General features: G+C 29.1%; 1 protein-coding gene and 1 long non-coding RNA gene across 2 annotated transcripts; one reads left to right on the top strand and one right to left on the bottom strand.

The window, feature by feature from the left end:
- Positions 5,549-7,321, top strand: LOC105168782 (thioredoxin-like 1-1, chloroplastic). The gene is made up of 4 exons (XM_011088930.2): positions 5,549-6,043; positions 6,169-6,351; positions 6,505-6,669; positions 6,762-7,321. The coding sequence occupies exons 1-4, from the start codon at positions 5,825-5,827 to the stop codon at positions 7,017-7,019; spliced, it is 825 nt and encodes a 274-aa protein (XP_011087232.1). The 5' UTR covers positions 5,549-5,824; the 3' UTR covers positions 7,020-7,321.
- LOC110012413 lies at positions 14,032-15,899 on the bottom strand. The gene is made up of 2 exons (XR_002287602.1): positions 15,695-15,899; positions 14,032-14,375 (listed from the first exon to the last, which is right to left on the bottom strand). It is a non-coding gene; the product is annotated as an uncharacterized LOC110012413 (long non-coding RNA).

The raw sequence follows: 16,100 nt of genomic DNA on the forward strand, positions 1-16,100 counted from the left end.
AAGCTTTTAAAGTGATAAAATAAATAAGATGTCAGAGTCAAATTTTATAAGACGTTAGAACTTTTAACATATTTTGTATTAATAACCAAAAAGACCATCAAACTATTTAAATTTTTAAAATTATGTAATATATACTTTTGCTTTGAGGAAAACAAGTCAAAATGCTCAAGATAAAAGTAAATACTAACAAAAGACAGTAGTTAATAACTTCATTTATTCTATATCAGTATTATTAGTTATGATGTAGTTCGATCTTCACAGGTCGTAGGTCGTGAGACTCTTGGACTCAAATGAAAGGGAACAAGCTCAGAATCTATACGAGAAGGAGGTGTCAAACTTAATTCAGTATGATCACTCTAACACTCAAGTTAGCTTTGAATAATTATCTTAACTTTTATAAATATTTCAGATATATACCGAAAACCACTTGTAAGGACGACATCTGTCCTCTCAGGCGATGTGGATGTGTGTCCCACATCTAGCATCTGTTGTTGACTTATGTACTTAGTGAGCTTTGATGGGCCTTGTTCGTTCTTGGGCCCATATTATCATTGGGATATTTTGGATCTTCGTTTAATATCTTGGACCTTACCTATTTTAACCATATCAGGTCATTTTATTTCAATTTGCATTATAATATCGATTTTGATCAATTACTCATTTTATCTTCCTTCCCTTTAATTTAATTAACAAAATAATAAAAATTTAAAATATGCATTTGTATCGAGTGAGCTCTACAATTAATATTTGTGAAATTACAAAACAAATTAAAGATGCCAATATTACGAGATTTTGAAAAACATTTGATTTTCTCCTAAAGTACAGGAGGAACTAATAAATGGCATTTTTTTAATCAATTTAATTATTAATTCATTCATTTTTGTTGATAATTTGATGTTGAAAGCTAAGTGGAAGATATGGAAAATTTTCAGTAAGATGTTGGGCTTTTCTGTAGTATCCATAATTTAAATATAGCCTATTTACTAGCAATGCAAAGCCCAATCAAACCCAGCTCAGTCCAAAATGAACCACAGCAGGGTGAATAAGTGAAAAATGTAAATTTTGGCCCATGCAGGTCTCGAACCTGCGACCTTCGCGTTATTAGCACGACGCCATTTGATAAGGATGATTCTGACTGATCTAATATATAAACCACATTTGATAGGGTGAATAAGGGAAAAATGCCTCTATTTTTAATCTGACTGATCTAATATGTAAAACCACATTAATATTTCTATTTTTTTTTCAATTAATCAATATAAGTTTCTAAAAGAATTAGAATTATTGTTTATAAGTACATATAAAAAGATGTTATTATGTTAAGAATATAAATAATTTGCAACTATTTATTGAATAAAGTTAAACATTTTGATTAAGTTAAATATGTTTATAAATATTATTCCAGGGGAGTCCAAAAGTGGATTTTGGACAAGATACAAGTTCTACCTCCACATTCAATGAAGTCCATAAAATAAAAACTCATGTCTGAATTTGAGCCCAAGAATTTGGACTCCAATCTGTCTCATTTACCATCCAAATTTAGAAATGGAATTTTGTTTTATTGCTCCTCAAAAATAAATCTTGTCACTATCAAAGGGTGAATAATTACTAACTAGCTATCAGAGCACATTCGATATATATGTGTAATTTAAATTTTGTCATATTTATAGAGGATTTTGCTACTAAAAAAGCGATATTAATAACAAGATTTCAAGTCTCAAAATATAAAAATTGTTTGCTAATTATGTCTTTAATGGCCAAATTCTTGTATTGTTACAATAATTACAACTTGCAACATTACAAGAATTAAGATTTTTTAATTATTATAGTTAAAAGTAAAAAAAATATGATGACTACTAATTAATTATAGTTGTGCAATGTTTATTTACTGTTGTTTCTATAACCAAAGTCAAAATATTAGTTGCGGCTAAAACCATGACAAACTTTTTGGCTATAGAGATGGCCAATATATATTAATTGTGGCCAAAACATTCCTTCTGTTTTAAAACCTCACAAACCCCTCCCATAAAATTTGATAAAATAGTATGAAAACAGCTTATAAGTTATTAAATTTATTTTTTTCAATAACTTATACCCAAATAAAACTCGCCCAGCTGCACCCTATCGTGATGTGAACATTTTCATCCAAATATCCAATATAATATTTTGAAAAAATTCCAAATTATAAAATACAGAATCAAACACGACGTAAGATTTTTAACCACAAAAATAGATTTTCCAGGGCCCCACAAATAAATAGATGTAGCATCTAGAAGCTACCATTTTCCTCAAAAAATTCAAACCATTGGGTCTTTGATTGAAGACAAGAGTGTTCCAAAACTAAAGTGCATAGCTACAAAAAAAATTTTGGTCCCCTGTCAATTAATCCACAATTTAATTCCAAATTCACATGTTTGTACTGATAAAATGGGCCAACTTTTATGCTTTATCCACACAGGTGTGCTTTATGCTGCCCTGCCTCTTCATCCACTCTTCTCTAATGTTTTTCACAAAATATTTAGTTATAATTATATTTTTTTGTTATTTAAATATTATAAATATTCTTGATATTAACGATTAGTGAATAAATATTTTTTTTTTGACAACCCATTATAGAGAGTATTTTGTTAGACGATTATTAATTTTAGAAGACGAAAAAGTATTTGTAATATTAAACTCGTCTTCAAGGCACTGATATTCAAATCCACCCCAATCGAGGCGATTCCTAATCCATTGTCATTTCTAAATAATTTCAAGAAATTCCAATGTAATCTATAGATGTTAAAAATTTCAAAAAAAAAAAAATGGAGACAAAATAAACAATGATTTGAATGAGACAGTGAAATTGAAAATTTCGAGGTGGAAAAAATAAAAAGTGTAGAACGGAATTCTAAGAGCATTTGTAGGACATATACTACCAAAGAATTGTTGCAGTACATTTGACGGAAAGGAGCGACGACTACTGGACTTACTATCATATTATATTTCAGAATTGTTATATTCTTTGCTCTACTTTCAATAATTCAAAATTTATAAGTCTATATAATAAACAAAAAAAAATGGTAAAATTCGTTTTATTAATAAATGATGTCATAATAATGGAAGAAATAAAACTAATTGTATTGACGCAAATAAAAAGATTGGTTAATTTCTTATTTAGGTTATATCTATTTTACCCCCAATTACTAATACGAAAATATAAATATCATATTATTTTTATTATTTTCTGTCAATACAGAATTATTTTATTATTTGCTCTACTTTCAATAAGTTTGTCTTAATAAAAAACATATCAGACTAAACATGAATAGAAAAGCAGTGAGCTGTTTATATATATATTTCCTTGTAAGATATTCAAATTTCAAATATATAAATCATCAATAATTTATAATTGAACTGTAACATAATTTTAATTATAAATGAAAGAGAATATACACCAATTTAAAAAATCTAGATGTGGTTATTTCATGAAATATGACTCACTTATTTTAATAGTTGATATGAAGGTAATCTCTTGAAGGTCGCATATAGACTTAATGTTCCCAACTCTAATTTAAATTGCGGACATGACAAGATCATAATCTTTTTTTTTGGATCATTTCGACCCGATCCATGTCCGATTCAAATCTGAGTATGAATAGACTCATAACCATCCAACGTACGTATCATTCACAAATTTGTGGTTCACATTAAATCGTATAAATAGACTAATTTATAATTCAACGTTTATGATCCAAGTACAAGGTTTATTATCATAATATTTCTCAGGACCTTAAGCGTTTCTTCTATACGACATCTCTAACTTACACATCAGAATGATATAATATGGGTCTTTTAGTGTGGTTCTTATTATTTTCTGACTTATAAGTCTTCTACTAGGATGAATTTAGGGCATATTCATACCTTTTATGAGCCATACTCCACTGAGCGACACAAATAAAATCTACTACTAAATTACGTATATTAGTCATATTTGTAAATTTATACAAAATTCTTTATCTTTCAGCTTTTATTTATAATTTCATATACGAATCAAATTAAATATATATATAAATAGGACATGCTATGTTGAAGCCGACATTTAATTTCACAAGACTTACTGCATCTTTGTAAACCAATTTAAGGAAACATAAAATTACTAGCTAAGATGTGTGAAGGTGCCTTATTTGTTTCAATCTATTCACTACATTAAAGAAATATATTGAGTGATGATATTAAAATTATCGCTAATTATATGTTTTAAGTGTAAGAATTTTTTTATTTTCTCCATGTAATAATTTTCATAAAAGAAACGATATTTAAGTAAATATTATCACTAATATTATTTTTTATTGTAATTATTTGAATACGTATAACTATAAATGATTTTGTTATTATGATATGTAAAGAATTTACGCGGACAATAGATCTTCCCATGTTTGGTTGTATTTTTATTTAAATGGGAAATATTCATTTTTAATTTTGTATAAATTTTCATGTAAAAATAAAAATATATTTGGATGGAGATGAGATTGTGATGTATGTTATTAGTAGGATTAAGTCAAGAAATTTTCTATTTGGTACTTTTTATTTTCAATCGCTAGTGATATCAAATAAAGCACATTTTTTGTTTAAATGAAATTTATAGTTAATTATATTTTTTAATTAATTAGAATTGTTAATGATTTCATTTTAAAGCTTATGAAAAAAATATTATTAGCGTTTAATTAAAATTAACAATTGAAAAGGTTAAATGCATGCATATACAAAAAGTAATTATTAAGATGGGAATGATGCTAAAATATTTTGAATGAAAATACACATAAATAAATATATTTTTATTTTCCTACCATTATTTCAAAAAATTGAAAACTTAAATGAAAATAAAACCAAACAAAGAAAAATGAATAAATAATTGTTTAATCTCATTGTTACATGTTATCTATGTACAATAAAAGAAAGAAAATTAAGAAGATGATGTGTGTTCATATTTGGATATGAACTCATTTATTTAATTAAATTTAGATAAATATATAATTCATCATTATCCGAAAGAATCACATATTAATTGAGAACTTACTGAATTCATTTGACTTATTAAATTAATCATCAATTCCTCTGTATATCCATGAAATAACTTTCCTTTCCCAATAATAATTCCTAATAATAATAGTCATTCGCTGATCCCATTTCTTTCTATATATACGCGGTGAAAAGAAACCCCGATTTATATGGAAAACTATATCTACCAAAATATTGGTAACTAACATACCGACAATTTAGGATTCCTTATCCACAAACCAAAACCCAAACCTCTGTAAAATCATTACCAAATAAAATTTACAACAAATCCCAGAAATTATTTCCTCTGAAAATTAATCGTGTATCAAACAATCAGAACAATATTTTGATGGTTACTGAATTTGTCTGGACAAAACCTGAAATTGGAGTAATTTTTTCCACGGAAATTTAATGAAGAAAAACATTTGGATAAGGGTAAAATCTTTTGACCCCACCTCCTCCTCCTTTCCCTTTTCCTTTTTGGATATATTGCCTCACATTTCCTTTGAACTCTCTTTACGTTTTCGCTTCCTCCCATTTCAAAGCTTCAAGAACACAAAATCTGCAAGCCCTTTCTCTTCCAGCTCTTTCACAACAACCAAACTCAACGGAAAAGCGTGATTTTCATTGGATGGTCTTCGTTGAATTCAAGTTCCTAGCTCTAGTTTCGCCTTGTTTTCTTGAATAAGGATTCAAAAACGGGTTCTTGATCCTCCAAGAGAGGATATATTCTCTGGGTTTTGATGCTATTAGGTAGAAAGAGTTTTTCATAGATTTTGAAGAGATGTCTTATTGTTTGAAGGCTGGTTTTTCCGTTTCTGGGTCGAGTGAGATTCTTGTCAAGAACAGAGGGAAAGGGTCTTTTAGGGTTGGTTCTACAATAGGGACTCTCCAATTTAAGGAATCGAATCCAAAAGAGTTTTGGGGCAAAGCCCTTGAATTCTCAGATCAGAAAGCTGTTTGCAATTTGAGTATCAAAGCCCCAAAATTGGACCCTGTCTATGTGAGTATTTTGTTTTCTTTTAACTATTCTTGCCCCTTCAGATGTAAACTTTTTTCTTTTAGTTTTGCTGCTGAATTTAAATATAATTCCTTTATTTAAAAAGAATTTTTGTGGGCTATTTTTAGGCACAAGCATCTGTTTCTTTTGGGAAAGCTCTGAGATGGTGGGAAAAATCCCTTCAGCCAAACATGATAGAGATCAATTCAGCTCAAGAGTTGGTGGATTCTTTGTTAAATGCTGGTGATAGATTGGTTATAGTAGACTTTTATTCCCCTGGTTGTGGTGGTTGCAAAGCTTTGCATCCTAAGGTATATACATACTTTGACCTGTTTATGTTCTTGTTTATTCTTGGCCTGTTTTCTATTCTAGCCCTTAACATTGTGCTTTTCATCTTGATTAAGGACTCTTATGATTAAGAAACATTTCACTTATATCGTTTTACAATAATCCCATGTTAACAGATCTGCCAACTTGCTGAATTGAATCCGGACGCCGTGTTTCTCAAGGTCGATTATGAACAACACAAGGCAATGTGCTATGCGCTTCATGTCCATGTCTTGCCCTTCTTCAGATTCTACAGAGGTGCAGACGGCAGAGTGTGTAGCTTCAGCTGCACCAATGCAACAGTAAGCATTCAGACTCCAAGGAAACAAATCAAGAGTTCATCATTTTCCAGTATCCAAATATCTGAGTTTTCACAATCAAATGTTGTGTGCAGATCAAGAAATTTAAAGATGCATTGGCCAAACACGGGACGGAGCGATGCAGTCTTGGCCCAGCAAAGGGTCTGGATGAATCAGAGCTGCTGGCCTTAGCCTCAATTGGTCAGATATCAAGAAGCACAGCACCGAAACCGACGGAGGAAGAGAAGGTGGAGGACTTGGTTCTGCAAGAAACTGCCAAGTCTTCCACCGCATTCATCAAAGATGACAGCAAGATTGCAGTGGAAGAAGGGAATGCCATGGCGATGGCATAGAGTTAGAGACTCAACATTGAAGAAGGGTCAATGTTTTGTTCTCTTCTTTCTGCCTTTGTTGGAGATGTGTATATATGTAATATGTATGTGTATTTTTGTATAAGCCAGGGCTCTTGGTTTTTAGATGGTAAGCCCTGTCTGTATGGAGAACCTGTCGTTTCTGGGGTTCGATGTCGAAATTTCACTGAAGAGACGACTGTAGACTTGTGTCTCTTTGGTGGTATTGTATACTTTGATTTGTATTTTTGAAGATGCAAGAGATTAATGTAATGTTTGTCTCATATTGTACAGTTCTAGTGTGTATTCTTTTGTTCTTTCTTTATCCACCGGAAGTTGCAGTGTTCAATTCTTTGGAGGAGTGTTGTTTAGGTTTACTTCAACTTTGTTTAAAGGGTATTCGGTTAAATTTATTTATAAGATCTCGTAATCATACATCTTGTAAATGAGATGATTTTTGAGGTTATAAAATGGTAGATTTTAAGGTAAATTACGTTGACACTCTTTGAGGTTAAATTAAAATATACAAAAACTTTTCATCTTTTGCAAAATTAAAGTGACACCTCTAAAATTATAGTTGTAATTATAATTATAATTCTTATTGAAATACATTATACTAACACGCCTTAAGGAGTGTAACAAAAGACAAGGGTGTTTGTTTAGTTTTGCCTTGAATACATCTTATAAAATGAGATGATTTTTGAGTTTATAAGATGGTAAATTTTAGAATATACTATATTGACACTCTCTAATATTAGATAAAAAATACGTAAATAACTTCTACTTTTGTAAAATTAAAAGCGACACTCCCTGAGAATAGATCAAAATACATAAATACCTTCTATTTTTTGTAAAACTAAAGCGACACTCATTGAAATTATAATTACATTTCCTACTAAAATACATTATCCACCCCCTTCCCTGCATAAAAAAACATAATCATAAAATCTCCTACATCGATTATCAGATTGTAAAAAGTACATATTTCTTTTATTGCAGTTGCGCTGGCAACCATATGGCATTAGAGGATTGCCAAGAATATAATCTACAATTATGGACTTCAAAATGTTATTTAATTTTTTTATGCAATGGTGGAAACACACCATTCAAAATGCGTTCTTCACCAATTTAATCTCTATCAGTTAGAACATATCAGGGTCATATAGAGTTACGTTCTGCAATCTCATCAAATCGAGTTGCATATTTATGCTAAAAAACATATATTGGACAAATAAAATCAGCAAAAGAGGAAAGAAGAAAACATCAAACGCAAACGACGCACTTGTGGGGATTGAGGGGCATTATTAGTTTGTTTGTGTTCATGATCTCATAAACGGGATCAATCTTACCACTTGAACGAACCAGATTCTACTACCAAAATTTCACTGGATATTATATCCGTCATCATATTCTTGGACGACAAACGTAAAATCTTTCACTTCAGACATATGATTCGGTCCCAAACTTTATGGTTAGAAATGAAGCAGGTGGTTGAACAATGTCTCATTTTTTCTGCTATCACTGTCATTTTCAACTTTTTTTCCCACTATAATATAAATTACTTTTTGAAAAAAGTGAAAAATCAAGAGATCAATGGAGTGAGACGTGGCAGTGTATTTGATGAGAAGGCGTTGGATAAGACACTGCACCGAAACACAGAAGAAAAGTAAAGAGACAAAATACATATGATGGCCTTTCCAGCAAGTCTTTTCATGTACAAGGAATTTGGCTTGCAAAAGGCCACAGCCAGACATCTATCTTCAAATAATATACCATTTTCTCTTCCCTGGATGTTAGGTCATAAAAGTCTACAAAATTCACAGTAATTATAAAGTAATAGGCCATGATTTTATTATTTCAATATATTATAATGACATTCCTATGTTGGGTCAATATAACAAATATTTTTGCCCTTTGTATAATTAATTATGAGTATATTATTCGAAGTTTTAATTATAATTTATATAAAATACTTTCTTCTAGAAAAAAAAATCTTGCAGAAAAATACCCTAAAATACATTGCATCAGCACAGCCTCAGGGAGTTTATTTATCATTTTGTAAATCATAAGAAATATTTGTACAATCAAACCTGAATTCAAGGGTTTGACTTTTAATTTTGCAAAATATATGAAATATTTGTGTAATTAATTATAACTTAAGGGGTGTCGATGTATTTTTCCTTATTATTTATTTAGATGGTACAAACGATTTTTCTTCCTTCCAAAGCATTTTCTTGCAAATGCAAAAGTTAAAAAAGAAAATCAATTTTTGCCCCAAATAATTTTTTTTAAAAGTAAAAGCAAAACTATGTATTTGAAATAAATTGATTATAATCATAGAAGTCGAATATTTATATATAATAAAGACAATTTTATAACAATCATACCCTGCAGATAAACAATATTAGATAAATTATATCTAAACACCACATATAATTACAGTAGAAAGACAATATCTACTATGGAATAAAACAACATTTCACACATTGGTAAAATTTGAATCCATAACGTCTAAAGTTTCAAAATCTCAATTTCACCAACTAAATTTGGATTTACTAAACCCCAAAAAATTAAAGACAAAAAATAACTTGTCCAAGAACATGGAACCTTAATTAATTATCTTCACTTAAATTATTGTTCAAAGAAAAGCCAAAAATTCGTTGGTCATGTAGTGAACCTGCTATGCTGAATCATTGTACAATTTTGTCCTAATTGACAAAGTATTAATATTATGTGGATCCCATAACACTTGAAAAATCAAAGTGCAACAAAATGATTAACAGTAGAAGTAGATCACTAATCACACAAAATTAAGACATCATTAACGTTAGGACAAATGAGGTGCCTAATCAAATAGAGAACAGCTGTCTGTTATGAAAGGATAGAGACAAGATTGCTTTGATTGAATACCATATATTTTCCCAAGGCCTACATTATTAGCCTTTATCGAAAAGCATGTCACGTGTATTTTTTACACTTGTGGACTATATTCAATTATTTAATTTAGATATTAGATTAATTAATGTGAAGAAATTATCAAGATTTCATGTATATTTAAATGATAATACTTATTTATGTGGGGTCTTGAAAATTATGAATTCGGAGTCTTGGTGAAGGACGTTTTAGTGTACATATTAAAGTGTAATAGAGAATTGAAGTGGATTCATTGATCTTAAGGTTGAGATTTTAGAATTAAAAAATGTGGGGATTCAAGATCATGAATATATGTGTTTATATATTTATTTTTATGATAGTTTCTATTCTTTTTAAATTTATTTGAATATATATATGTATCGTTTTGATTTGAAATTACTAAAATATGAAAATTGAGTAAAAATTTAAGAAAATAATTTCAAATAACTCTATATTAAGAAATTAAAATTTAAAAAAAAAAGTATAATAATGTTAACCTTATTCAATCTATCTATCTATTTATATATATATATATATATATATATATATCCCTTTATAAGTATAAAAATATACATGGGGATTGTTTAATGAGGGGAAAGATTAAAAGTTTATGTGAGTTTTATTAGCTTATGTTAGCATTTTCTGTTCAAACCCTAACGAAAAAGGGTCAAGTGTAAATAAAAAATTTCAGAGGAGGTATAAATGCAATTTCAAAACATCTTTAGAGAAAAATGTAATTTAGCATTTTTACAGAAAGCGTAAGTGTAATTGACCTTTTTTTTTAATATTACATATTATAACTTTATTGATACAGTTATTAACAAGATTGCAATAGACATTGTAAATATAATTATTAAGTAGGTCCTCCGGTAAGTTATTCACAAATATATAAAAATTACCAACTTGACACATATTAAAAATTAAATGAACCGCAATTGATTAATCATACTTATTACTCTTTTTATATTATTTTAGTTTGCGATATTTATATGCTTATGATAAATTTAATCAAGGTCTTTTGAGCTTTAAATAAATTAATCTTCTTAAAAACAAAGTAACTAAAATTATTAATCAAATGCCTTTGCAAAAAGATATTGCATCATACACAATTAATAACAATATTTGGGTAATATTTACTTAATGTATGTTTATTTTAATTAAATATGATAAAATAGTGTAGGAATTTCCTTTCAATAACGTTATTGCCGTATGATTAATGAAAAAGTTAATTATGAAAAAAAAATGAAATTGATTCCTTAAAAATATATTAAACTAGCTACGACAGAAAAAGTATGAGAGTTTTATCCAACTATGCCTAATTTTTTTGCCTCGCCTACTGAAACAAAATTAATAGTCGTTGTATAATTGGGGCTAATGATAATTTGGCATATTTTTTTCCTTTTAGGTATCATAATTAGTCATGATAAAGATTTATATTTCTTGTAGCATTCAACTAAGTTTTTATGATGATTACTGACATCATATGAATTAATATTATCCTTCATTTCTCTTAAATTATGGGAAAAAGCATTTATTTTTGAATAAATCAAAATTATATTATTCAAATATACTAATATGCAACAGTATCACCTTCAAACATAATTTGAATTATTCAATTTAGAGCCAAAAAGATTTAGCACAAATTTTCATATTCCAAGGGGTCTAATTTATAAAGCAAATTCATCTCGATATTCGAATTTTGTTAAACGTCGCTTTGATACCTAAATACAAATGACTCAATTGGTGCGCAAATTTCACCATTAATATGACTTTGATAGCCAAATGATTTTTTTTATTTTTTAGGTAATGGCCATTTTACCTTAGTACTAAAACTGAAAATAATTAATACACAAAATTTTTTTTAGCATAAGTTTCAATCAAGACTTTTGGGGTGTGCTTTTACGATTATGATGATTAGGAAAATAAGCAAAACCCCAATGAATTCTGAGGAAAAAAAATCTTTGGTGGTTGTTAGATTTAATGTATTGTATTTAATATATACACATTATTTGTATAAATTTTTTTTTAGATAAATATCTGACCTAAGTTTATATAAAAAAATGTGAATTTGTTAAATTCGACACAAAATATAATAGATTTTTCAAAGAAAAACTAATGTGAAATTAAATTTCCAATGATTTATACCCCCACATAATTAGAGATGTAATGAGAGTGGATATTGTTGGAGCTGATCATTAGGATATGATGCCCCAATTGTACACAATCACCGGACCTACAACAATCAATGAGGTGTAAGAGTGGTTGGCATCCATGGGATGTGCGTGATTACATTTTTTTTTTAATGTATATATATATATATATATATATATATGTGTGTGTGTCTGCGCGCGCGCGTGCGCGCTCGATTTTATTAAGATATATTATAATAAAAACTAATTTCATAAACTTTCTTGTTTGGTATTATATACTTATGTGAACATTATTTTTAAGTTTTTTATAGAACTGAAAAACTAATATTTGTTGATAATATTATTCGATTAGTATTTAGTTTCATAATTAAGATAATGGGTAAAACTCATTTTTTGGAGCTTATAAATCTCCACACATCTTTTTAAAATGAGTAAGAGCTTATAAACTTACCCAGACACCCTCTTAGTAGCAAGGGAAATTTAAATGTGATGATTCAAAACAATTTATGTCAATAAGGTAAAACTTTTTAGGGTAATTCAAGAAAACTTAATCAGAAAATTAACTAATGCCCACAATTTGATGAAATGGACTAACTTAAATCAATTGGAAAGACATGGATGAATTTGAAGCTGGGAATAAAGAGACAAGAATTAGAAGAAAAAGAAGCTCGTTTTATTCATTTATTATGGTATAAAAACAATGATTGCATAATTATATCAATATTGTAAATTCAGTATTACATTGATTTAAAATTTACATTACAAACTGGGTTTACAGTAAATTTGCATTAAGTGAGACAAACATTCATTACGAATAAACTCATATTAAATGAATAAACTCATATCAAATGAGACAAATATCAATACGTCTAGTAAAACTCAGACCTATAACCTTGAACTTATTCATAAAACCTCAACATTAATCAAATATAAGCCATCATTTGTATAAGCTCGTCATTTTGTGACAAATATGAGTTAATGAAGTAGTAATATATGTATTAGGTATTCTGAGATTTTATTTTTTGCAATATTAAAATTAATATTCCTTACTATTTGATGAATAAAGTTAGAAACCTAATAGCCAACTTGCCTTCAATAATTTAGCCCAGAATTTTAGTCAAGAATATTTCTTACATAATAACCCAAATTGGTGATGGATCCTTCGTTCACCACCAATATAACCTACATTTACAATTAAATTATAACTAACATATTTCTTACATAATCACCAATAGATAACTAAGGGACAAATCTAAGTACAGGTGACCATTTACAATGTTAAATCAGTACACCTATACAAGAAATAGGATTTCTTATTTTAGTTAATTAGTATTACTTTTTTATTTAAGATGAAAACGATGAACTGTTATTATTTGAAAAAAATCAATTATAATCATACATGTTGAATATTTATATTTAACAAAAACAATTACAACGATTATACGATGATCAATAATATCAAATAAATTGTATCTAAACAAAGCCGAGTATTAGTATTTCAACGGAAAGACAACATTTACTATGCAGTATAACAGTTTCACACTACTCATGACTTTGGGTTCAACTTTACCAATTGAATTAGACCTTATTGACATAGTAAATTACAATTATTAAAAATAAAAAATCATAACAAATACTAATTAATCACGGTTGTGAAACGACAACTAACTATGGTTTTTCAAGCAAGGCCCGACACAGCTAAAAAAACATGTCAAAAGTTTTAGCCATAAATATTAGTGAATGGTGTGCAAAAACACACCGCCATTAAATTATAAAAATTATGGACCTAATTTTCCAAAACACCTCATAGTTGTTTGCATTTTGTGTTATTTATCGGTGGTTGTATGATATTGCAGTGAGGTTAGTGATGACAAACTGTGCACTGGACTGCAATGCATTAGCAGTTTGGCATATCTCTCCTGCTTTACTGTTCTTGTTTTTTCTTCTCATCAACTTTCACTTTCAATAACTTGCTTTGTATCAGAATTTTGTCCTGAACCTTATGTTTGCTACTTGATTAACAAAGTATACATGTTCAAAGAGCTTACCTGCAAAGAAGCTGTAGGAATGCTTTACTTCATATGACCTTGCATGCTAATATTACAACCAAACATATTTTATAAGATTATTATTTTAAAAAATATTTATTCAACATATTGTATTGATAGAAGAAAATTTATCTCGAAATCTTATAACGTAGGTGGCTTTTGATTAGTTCATTAGTAACACGATTAACAAAGATTTATGTTCAGACAAAAACTTTAGCACATAGTCTGTGAATCTTCACCAGCAACATCTGTAGCACACAGCAAAAAGAAGCCAGAATCACAATTAGCAACATCCTCTGGGAATATGTTTATTACATCAATGCATTCTGAAGCCAAACTGACAGCCAGGCTTCAAACAAAAACCAGAAGAAAAGGGTGAAGGAATACTATGACCAAAACTGTTTGACAGTTTTTTGGATCTTACCAACTTTTTAAAAAACAAGTGTAACTTCACCTAATTATCTCTTTAGGAGATTGTATAATCTCTGTAATCTTTACATTCAATAGACAGAAAACACACTCATAATTTTGTTGTATTTCAAGTTTACCCTTTGTATAATTGACTTCTCCAAAGCAAAATTATTTATTTATATGATTTTAAATTTCAATATTTTTATGATTTTTTTTTCAACTATTATTATAGTATGAGAAGCTCACCGTACCAAACAATCTAACGCCTCATTTTATCCAAAAAACTTAATATTAAAATAAGATTTAAACATCTTCAAGCTCTTAAAACATTTGGAGCTAAACGAGTAAAATGCAATTTACCTCTTTGACATGGAAAAAGAGCAAAAAAACTCTTTGTGAATTTTTTTAACGAAATACCCATGTGTATGGAAAAATAAAGTAAAGAAAACCCCGTATAAATTATTGATAGAAGGTAATTTGCTTCATTTATCAAAACGTAATGGGAAAATTTGCTAACTTTTGTTTTACAAGGTGTGTTTTTTGCTCATTCTCCATAACACAAGGTAAATTGCATTTAGGCAGAGCTAAACACCCTCTAAGCCTAATGTACACTGTAACCCTAACCAAGTTATTCATAGCCAATAGGATGGAAAAGAATCATGTAATTTTGAAGCATCAAAAGGTTTGCCTCAGAACTCACAATTATATGCATATCATCATCTATGTTTCAGATAATACGTGCAATAACAAATACATCATCGGCAAACCAATTTTGGAACTGCCCACAATGTGAATCAACAGATACCACTGCCGGCATAAAAACAGATGTCGAATTTGTTCTCAGTTGGACTACACTACTAACGCCACACGAACAAGAACAAGAATTGAAGAGTTTTAAGAGCCTCAGCTGCTGCGATGATTTTATAGGCATAATCAAAGCATAAACTCATAATTACACAACTGTTCATCATTGGCCCAAGGCAAGATTCAGACAAGATAAACCAATCAATCTCACAATACTTGCTCAAAACAACAACTCTTGACTTAATCAAACGCCAAATACAGAAAAATTACAACACACACACACCCCAATAACCCAAGAAAATATGAAAAGATGTCACTCATGAATTTAAATGAGAATGATGAGAGAAATTACCAAGAAGTTAAATAGGCTGGGACGCTGCTTGATCATATGCGAGAGAGATACCTAACTCTAGAGGATTCTTGCTGATGTTTAAAAGAGACGTGTGTGCAGGGATGTCCTTATAATAGTGTAATTTAATTTTGGCCCGTTATTCCCGGAAGCTTCTACTTTGTTCAGTAATCCACTACTTTTATGGGCTCTTCTTTTAATTCTTTCCTTTGACAATTCTGAATTGTTTGAATCCCAGATAATTATACTTATAATTCTTGACCTGCTATCTATTTATACAAATTATTTATATATTTTTTTTAAAATTATATATACACTCATTAGAAACCGTAATCCATCAATGTTGTTTATATGAATTATTCCCACCTTCTAAAAAATTATACGTATACCCTCTAAAAAACAACATCCT

Source organism: Sesamum indicum, linkage group LG8 (assembly GCF_000512975.1).
Source record: "Sesamum indicum cultivar Zhongzhi No. 13 linkage group LG8, S_indicum_v1.0, whole genome shotgun sequence".
In the NCBI taxonomy this organism is placed as follows: Eukaryota; Viridiplantae; Streptophyta; class Magnoliopsida; order Lamiales; family Pedaliaceae; genus Sesamum; species Sesamum indicum.

Bases quoted from the DNA above. Each gene is read 5' to 3' on its own strand.
- LOC105168782 (XM_011088930.2), top strand. From the start codon at position 5,825: ATGTCTTATTGTTTGAAGGCTGGTTTTTCCGTTTCTGGGTCGAGTGAG. The intron at 6,352-6,504 runs GTATATACATAC...CCATGTTAACAG, and splicing joins GCAAAGCTTTGCATCCTAAG to ATCTGCCAACTTGCTGAATT. The intron at 6,670-6,761 runs GTAAGCATTCAG...TGTTGTGTGCAG, and splicing joins TCAGCTGCACCAATGCAACA to ATCAAGAAATTTAAAGATGC.